This window comes from Homarus americanus, unplaced genomic scaffold (assembly GCF_018991925.1).
Source record: "Homarus americanus isolate GMGI-L3 unplaced genomic scaffold, GMGI_Hamer_2.0 scaffold25129, whole genome shotgun sequence".
NCBI classification, from domain to species: Eukaryota; Metazoa; Arthropoda; class Malacostraca; order Decapoda; family Nephropidae; genus Homarus; species Homarus americanus.
Window position 1 is genome coordinate 67100 of NW_024734008.1, and position 9492 is coordinate 76591.

The 9492-nt window shown below is 39.2% G+C and overlaps 1 protein-coding gene across 2 annotated transcripts; it reads left to right on the forward strand.

The window, feature by feature from the left end:
* Nucleotides 1-2813: 2813 nt before the first annotated feature.
* On the forward strand, nucleotides 2814-9188 carry LOC121870114 (cystatin-A-like). Of its 2 annotated transcripts, none has more exons than XM_042371879.1 (4): nucleotides 2814-2965; nucleotides 4953-5032; nucleotides 7085-7174; nucleotides 8536-9188. In XM_042371879.1, exons 2-4 carry the CDS (start codon nucleotides 4955-4957, stop codon nucleotides 8653-8655), a joined length of 288 nt encoding a protein of 95 aa, XP_042227813.1. In that variant the 5' UTR covers nucleotides 2814-2965; nucleotides 4953-4954; the 3' UTR covers nucleotides 8656-9188. The 2 variants fall into 2 exon arrangements, with proteins under 2 accessions (XP_042227813.1, XP_042227814.1); XM_042371880.1 differs by having other exon boundaries at nucleotides 2828-2965; nucleotides 4950-5032.
* The last annotated feature ends 304 nt before the right edge of the window (nucleotides 9189-9492 follow it).

A 9492-nucleotide genomic window follows, 5' to 3' on the forward strand; every position in this document is an offset into this window, starting at 1 on the left:
CAGCAAGTCTATTTTATTTCTAACGCTCCTACTGTTTGTATAGTATACATTTAAACCTACCCTTCCCTGGTCCTGTTTTACCCCTTGTCCTGAGCATCTAATTTTACTTCCCAGGACCTGCTTGTTTTTTGACTCCCACTTTCCCCGATCACTCTCTACTGGCGAAACCCCCCCTTCGGAGTGACAATTTCACGCTCCAGGGATGCAGACAACGTCTTTACCCCCTCACGAGACAAGTGTACTCCGTCGCGACGGTACAGGTAGTCGTTGCCATAGAATCGTTGCCAGTTATCAATGAATGCCCAACCATTGTTTGCACAATGTTTTTCCAGTCGGCAATTTATAGCAATTGCCCTGGACAGCCATTCACGACCAACCCCTCTTCTAGGCAAGACACCACATACTATCGGGATCCCTCCCCTATCTCTAATCTTCCCCAGCGCCTCCCTATACCTCTTGAAAAGTTCCTCACTCCTAACCTTACCTATGTCGTTTCCTCCCACACTAAGACACGCTACTGGATTGGTACCCTCCCCTGACAAAACCCTGTCTAACCTCTCGGCTACATGCCCTATCCCAGCCCCAGGAAAACACACCCTAGTCCTACGTTTCCTATCTCTCGCACAAAAAGCCCTATCCATAAACCTCACCTGGCTATCCCCAACTACCACGACCTTACCTGCGGGCAGGGTTTGTACAACTGCCCTCTCCTCTCCTTAATCCATACCGTCCTGCCTCTTCTCTTCCTCGCCAGCTTCCTGCAGCACCTGGTAAGGGTTACTACACTCCACACCCTGGTCAGCTTGCCTGACCCTAGTCCCCTTGGAGACAACCACTCTCCACGCCTGCTCCTCCTTCGCAGGTGTCCTGCTAGGCAGGACACCTACCTGAAGGAGTTCCGTCCTGAGGGCTTCATTTTCCCCCTTTAGAGAGTCAACCTCACTCCTCAACTGCCCCAGCTGCCTTAACAGAGTGGCAAGGAGGTCGTCTTTCCCCACACTCCCCTCCTCTTCCCCCACGACACAACGATCCACGGCGGCCATTTTCCTTGGTCTCTAACGGGAACACTATCGGGCACGACCTTCTCCAAGCTGGGTCAGAGGGTATTAGAAATAAACTGTCCAGGCTAAAGGTCCATAAGAGTCCCGGACCTGACATGGTGCATCCTAGAGTGCTAAGAGAGCTGTGCAACGAGCTTGCAGAGCCCCTGAAGATTCTGTTTTGTAAATGCCTGGATGAACAAATGGTCCCCAGTGAATGGAAAGTGGCTTATGTGAGTCCTATCTTCAAGAAGGGCGATAGTCACTCCACGAACAACTATAGACCGGTGAGCCTGACCAGCATAATATGTAAAGTACTTGAGAGTATTATCAGAGATGCCGCGATGGAACATCTACTACGAAACAACCTTGTAAAAGATTGCCAACACGGTTTTATGCCGGGGCGCTCTTGCTTAACACAATTGCTCAAGGTATTGGATATTTGGACCCATATTCTAGAACGGGGTGGTAATATCGACAATATTTACCTAGATTTTGCCAAGGCTTTCGACAGTGTACCCCACGAAAGGCTGAAAATCAAACTGGAAGGGTACGGAATTCGGGGAAATGTCCTAGCGTGGATAGAAGACTTTCTACATGACCGCAAGCAGTGTGTGGTGATTAATGGCACGAAATCGTCATCTGTACCTGTAACAAGTGGGGTACCGCAGGGCAGTGTATTGGGCCCGCTGTTGTTTGTTTGTTTCATAAATGACATGCCTGACGTTGTACACTCCTCCATACAAATGTTTGCCGATGATGGCAAGTTATTTCGGGAAATTAAGAACCAAGCGGACTGTGAAGAGCTGCAGAAGGACCTCTGTGGGCTCCAGGAATGGTCGAAGAAATGGCTGCTGAGATTCAATGTCACGAAGTGTAAGAGGATGCACCTGGGGCGTACCAACAGTAAGGAGGCGTATCATATGTCCCAAAGGGATGAAGAAAATGCACAAGTTGAGACTGTGTGTGAGAAGGACCTAGGTGTGTATGTTGACAATGAGCTGAAGTTCTCGGGCCATTGTGAGAAGAAGGTAAATCAGGCAAATAAATTATTGGGTCTTATAAGAAGGTCGTTCAGATATCTAGACGGTCCGTCCCTCGTGACGATCTTCAGGAGTGAAGTGCTTCCCCATCTGGAGTACTGTCACCCCGTCTGGTCCCCGAGATATGCTACGGACTGTCAGTTGGTTGAAAATGTTCAAAGGAGGGCCACCAGACTGGTGCCTGCACTTCGGCACCTCAGCTACCCTGAGAGATTGGAGCGCCTGAACTTGCCTAGCTTATACTACAGACGGACAAGGGGGTACCTAGTTGAGGTGTATAAGCATCTCAGGGGGCACTACTCAGTTGAGTCCAGAAAACCGTGAGGGCAAACTTTTTTGGAGTGAGGGTTGTAAACTCTTGGAACAATCTACCAGAGAGTGTTGTGACGGCACCGAGTGTGAGCTCTTTCAAGACCAGACTTGACCAACACTGGAGCAGGTTCAGGTACATTCAGGAGCCGGTGCATGCCCAGTATTTGCCAACAGTGCGTGACAGAGACGTGACCGATCGCCCGGGCGGCTAGCGAGCCGATCAGTGGCGAAGAGGATAAAAGTATGAGTTACAGAATACAGACGAGCCAACGCGCGCATTGTCTCAGTTTGTCTGGCAGTGGGGTAGAGAACTTGATTACTGATTAAACCAGACAAATACAAAAATTTTTAAATATCATTGACTTATTAAGTTGATACATTCCTTCCAAAACATTAGAATAATAATATTTCAAAATTATGCGGGGTATCTGTATTTCGTGGAAAGTAGTTCCCAAGACAGAAAGTGTCGTACTGCTTAAGTTGACTTCAAGCTGTGATGTGATAGGCAATAATCACCAGTCTGTTTTGGCTCGTGTTTGGTGTCGGTTGTATTCGTTACTCAGATCGCAGGTGAGTTACAGAACATGGTTAAATGCTCTTGTGTTGTCATAATTTAATCTACTGGTCCTGCCTCAGTTATACTGATGGCCGCTGTTTATTAGTACGCTAGGCAACGCAAAATTGGTGACCCAGTGTTGCTAAACAAACATGATTTGGATATTCCCATCTGTTGCTCATACTATTAATCAACAAAAGAAAATGAAGGCAGAGAAAATCCTTAATTTACTTTACACGCATCATTAACAGCATTACTTATTTCAACCAGTGGCCTTCACGGACAGAATACTTCCCCTCCCACCACACGCCCCTCGCGCAGCTCAAGCCATGGTCAGGACACGCCCCCCAAACTGATGATAGTGCACGCACATAAAAAATAATGAAACTGTAGTATGCCTGCTGACCCCTGTGAATCAGTCCCACCCAACCCATATCGCTCATACTGTATATCTATCTGTCCAACCCATTTGAAACTTCCCAGCCAGTTTGAGTTAATGATGGTGTTTTATAACTTGTTTCACTTCCGGAACTCTTTCCAAACCAAGGTTTACCCAATTCCCATTTAGATTTGTCTAAATTAAAAGCAATGTTGTGTTGACTTCTAATTTGATAGCATAAGTACCTGAGTTATATCACCTTTATTTAACCCCATCTTTCATTTATATACTTGTACTGCGATCAATATCCATTCAGTTGTCTGTATAATCCAAGTGAGGTCTCTCATGGGCGATATATAAGATAACACGCTTCACTAATACTGTCAGGCTTATTTCGTAAGTAAGCGCATTTGTGTGTGTTCCTATTTACCATTGCCCCGTATCTTTCTCGATCGTATTTTTCTGTCTACGTTGTTAGGCTGATAGTTTCCGCTCACCAAAGAACTTTACGTTTCTCCACGAATAATTTCATCTGCCACTTTTCAGTCTATACCTGTACTAAAATTTTTTTTAGGTTTTCTTGTAATTTCCCCGAGTCCTTTATCGGATTCAATTAATCGCCCCATTTTTTGTCATCAGCAAATTTACTTAAGTTGCTGTCAACGCTCATATTTATGTCGTTATTGTATAGAATGAATAGTAACGGTCCGATTGCCGAATCTTTGAGTGCGCCAACTATAATACTGTAGTTAGGTTACTTCTGTGCCATTTATGTTGACTGTTTATTGTGGGTTAACCCCTCACCTAACCTTGCTTTAATCGGACTTAGATTATACTCTCCTATGCCATGTGCCTTAATTTTTGAATAATTCTTTCGCGAGGGGCCCTATCAAAGGCTTTGGTAAGGTATTCCACATGGTAGTTGTGGCCACTTGAAAATGCTCGAAAAGAATGGTAGCAAATTTGTCAGACAAGAATGCCCGCTGGTAAAGTCACGCTGAAATTCGTTAACCAACTTGGGTTTTTCAAGACGATTTCAAAATGAATTTGTAACTATTGCTTACAGTAATTTTCCCACAATTGATGTAACACTGATTATGCCCTAGTTTGAGAATACTTCACTATAGTAATTTATCTCCCTTGTTGAAAATCGGTATCACATTCGGTATCCTGCAAGACTCTGGTGTAACACCCAGCCTTAATGGCGTTAAACAGGTTCTTCAAGGGTATACTAAGTTCTTCCTTTTATTCATTTAATATTCTGGCAAATATCTCATCGGGACCTGCTGATTTCTTCCATCTTATTTGGATTAATACTCCAATGATTTGCATAGGAGACATTTAACCGTACATTTTTTTCACAATGACTAGAATTTCACATATTTTAACCTCTATTTAATAATTTAGTTTAATAATAAGTAAAGTTGTATTATTGGGTCTCCAACCTAGTTATTGTTTCAATATATCACTTTCACACACGTGTATATATATATATATATATATATATATATATATATATATATATATATATATATATATATATATATATATATATATATATATATATATATATATATATATATATATATATATATATATTATATAATTTGTTACTTAAGCAGATATGTTAGCCGGAGGAACTACAGAGACCAAGCCACCATGTGACGAGGTCCAGCAACTTCTGATACAAGTGAAGGGCCAGGTGGGTTGATATCTTTGATATACAGTGGGGTATGCTATAACGAATCTAATTGGTTCTAGAACCTTGTTCGTTATAGCATTCGTTCGTTATAGGATTAATCCGTTCCAGGCCCCCAAATACAACCACTTAACACTGAAAAATATAATATAAAATTGTAAAAATTGTAAAAAAGTGCATAAATATGCATCTAAACCCCTGAAATAAAGAATATCATTAACATTTGTAATAAAAAAAAATTAAATAATGTTCGTTGTAGGAGTTTCGTTCGTTATAGCATTCTCAATTTTATAGGTAAAACCGTTCGTTATAGGAATATTCGTAGTAGGGTCCGTTCGTTATAGCATACCCCACTGTAAGGTTTTAAGTTTTCTTTAACATTGTACTGTACATTGATTATGCCATTAAAGGTTTTTGCACTAGTTACTGCATATAAATTTTTTTCTTAATTATTTTAATTAAGAGTACACTAATCAGATGTCACCTTGGTGAGAGCAAGGTGGTACATAATACAGTAGTGTTTCTCAGTCTTTTCTCCTGTTTATGTCACCTGCTAGATCTTAACACGGCAAATCACATGATCAAAACTCATATGCTTTCTATCACTCAAAGAGGATGAAAACTACTACAGTGTCTAAGTTAAAACAATATCTATATATTCTGCATTTACTAAGCAGATGCCAATACAGAAATTAAGTACTTCCATGAAATTTGTGCATGTAAATTTAATGCTCCCCCCCCCTCCCCAACACCTCTGTCCATATATAGCAATAGGGCTCCAGGGATAAACCTGTTACCAAGCCACAGTGCCTGCCTCCAACACATTGATGTAAGTTATACAGGAATTATACCCTCCGGTAAAGGTGTGTAATTTCGTAAATAATTTATGAACAATCTTTGGGATCCTGGGCCAGTGCCATGTTGACCTTTACCTGAAGACGGCACCGGGTCACATTCGGCGTTGGGAAGCTTAACAGGTGTTAGGCTGTCAGAGACTATCTTAGATAAGTCATTGATAACTTATCACCAGTATTATTAACTTCCCCTAAAAGGCAACTTTGTCCACTCTCAACATCCAGCTCCAGAATGCTCTAATTTTCAGTATTTTGAATTTTTTGTTTGAAGTAATCTTTAATTTTTTGTGGATTATATCCTAAGTACTTCCGATAATAATCCAGTTATTACTCTAGTTTGTGAGTGAAACAGTCATTAAAAAACAATGAAAACAAAAGTAGATTTAATTTAACAGTTTCAAAATTTTTTTGTGAATGTTCACAAAAGTTTAGTACAGTAATTGTTATCAAAAGCTGTCAAGTCTCATGGCAGATGACCTTAATAATTAATCTATACTAACCGCTAAAATGTGAAGCACGGTAGATGTTTGTCTCGGGTGGTGCCTACTGAGGTATTACTGTACTCAGATTTCAGTTTTTTCTTTTGACATATTGCATAAGTGTTCACTAGAATTTGAGTTTGTGTTAATGAAAATCCATAGATAGTAATGGTGTAATTTTGGAGCTTTACATTGTCATCCTTGTAGTGTTATTGGTGTTAAGGAATCTGCCTACAGGTACAGTACATCAGCATTTAGGTGAAGGTATTTTTGCTGTATAGAATATTAGTATTCGAATTTACATTAGTTTTTCTTTAAAAAGAGTTCTTAACATTGACATAATTTTTTAGGGTTTGGGCAATAACCAACCAGAACTAGGATTTTCTGAAACCTATTATGTGCTAGTTTTTACATTCAAAATGATACACCCTCTAATTTCCAAAGACTCATTACACGATGCATTTAGGTATTCATTCTTACGTGTGTTATGTATCTCAAGGACCATTGTGTTGTTACTTAAAAAATATTCCAAACAGACAAATGACTGACATTATTAGAACCCACAACTACACAAGAAAAAGTCTATACTATACCAGCATATGTGGTTAATGTTAAAAATTTATTATATTCAAAATTCGGCTTGAAATTTCTATTTTGGTTGTGTGTGAGTGATGCTTTAACGACGTCATCAGTTATTTGTACCGCACTGCATATATTGGCAGGTGGAGGACAAGCTGGGCCGCGAGGTGTCACAGTTCACACTCCTCTCCTACAAGACTCAGGTTGTCGCCGGGACTAACTACTTTGCTAAGGTAATGCAACATAGGAATATAAAATAGCAGCTGTTTGCCCAGTCTCGGTTCTGATGTAATGTTTGTCAATTCGGATAGTACTTTCCGGTGCTAAATACATTATTTCACCTTATTGCAAAAGATCATACAAAAAGGTCTAACTCCATTATACAGTAGAAGTCCAAAAATCCGGACTGCTTGGGGATTGGGTCGGTCCGAATTTTCGGATTTTCCGGATTCCCAGGCAGTACTTTTAAAATTCAAATTTAAGGAGGAATAAAGAAGAGATGAACAGGTACATTTTGATAGTTTATTCATTCGCAAATATAGCATGGTTCATTTATCAAAACGAGCAGTTTTAAAGATAAAGTTGTGAATTCTAGAATTTTATTCTTTGCCTTTTTTATATCATAAATTGTAGACTTTCCAATGTCGTATGTTTCCATTAGAACAGTATTGCTCACACCACGTTCTAGTTTCTTAATTATTTCAAGTTTGTCACTCAATTTCAACGTGTTCTTCTTTCTCTTCACACAACGAAGTTTATCTACTATAGGAGCCATTATTATGAGCTTGTACAGTACTCTGTAAATGGAAAGAGTAGGACTCAAAATTACATGTTGTCACAGTTTGATTGCTCGTTTTAAAGTGGCGACCACGTGGTCGCTTGTTGTCGCTGTGCAGCTGTGGCGCTCACGCATGCGCACATACACACAAAAGCCCGCTAAAAAAAAAAAAGTTGAGTTTTCGAAAAGTCCGGATTCTCGGGTGGTCCGGATTTCTGGCATCCGGATTTTTGGACTTTTACTGTAGTCAACTAGTGGTTTTAAACATATCTTTAAAAAATTTGTCCTTTTCTTGTATTACACATACACATTACCTTATGGCATCCTTAACTTTACCCACAAAGATAACTTCTCATTTTTTTTTCTCCAAATTTTCCAAAGCATTTCAAATACAGTATAAAAAATTCTCTTCATGAAGCATAAAGTCATGTTGTTAAAGGTGTGACCCAGTGAATGCTGAAGACCAAAGGTATGGTGACATATACTTCAGTGCACACTTTAACTTTGGCCACACCACTGAAACAGATGCAAAAATTTTGAAACTACAGTAGATGTACAGTTACTAATTTACTTTTTTTTAATTGTGTAATTAAAACATTAGCCTGATCAAGATTCATATTTAAGTCACAACATTGTCATATATGCCATACTGTAGTCAGGCCATGGCAACCCACTAAGCTAGATTCTTCAACATTTTTTTATTTAAAGATTTGTGATTAAAATTAGATTCTCCGTGGGAAGATAAATTTGGATTTTTAGTACAGTACTGTATTTACATTCATGGGTAGTTTCTAATGACACTTATTTTCTTTTGAGGTTGACATAGGTGAGGAGGAGGTTGTTCACATGCGAGTGTATAAGGACCTGAAGCAGAATTTGTCTCTCCACTCTATCCAACACCCTAAGGCTAAGGAAGATGACATTGCTTACTTCTGATGGCTAAAATCACCATCTACTTCTCCCAGGACTCAAGAGGCATCAAACTCCTCAAGCATCCCACAAACCTAACATCTGGACAGATCTCAGTCTACCAACCATAAAGCTCTAGAACTTTACTCTTCTATGATGTCTCTAAATCAGAAATCTAATTTGTCAACATACCACATAATTATTGACTCGTGTACTAGTTTTTGTACAACAGCGAAAATCTTAAACTGTGTCTGATGAATTTATGGGCTTTTCCATGGCTTTTAAGAAAAGTTCTGTCAAGATTAATTTTACTTCTTCAAACTACAGAAATTATTGTACAGTATAAGTATTTTATTGTTATTAATGAGTTTTGAAATATATATATTATAATCAGTAAAATTATTGAAAAGATTATTTTACTTAAATTTAACATTGTTGTCATATTAGTAAGTTGTAAAAATTTTGTCTCTATACCAAATACATTCAGTGTGGTAGTGTTTAATATGATACATTTTATAATCAATAAATATATAAGTGATATAATTTACTATTTTACCATCTTTTTGTTGTTTAAAAATCACACAATTTACCTTTAACTCACCTACATGATTTTGTGATCTACCAAGGAAAAACATGAAATACAAAACGACTCACTTCTATTCTCACATTCATTGGAAAAAATGTTGAAGCTTGGAGAAATATTCCAGTTGCCAGACACATTATGCATGGGAAAAGCTATCGTGTGTCATATCAGTTATATTACGTTTTAGTCTGGATATTATTGAGCACACCCTCTCGTCTCACCAGGACACAGCAACAAATTTCCAGCCAGCAACTGCGTACAATACATGGATTCTTCGATTG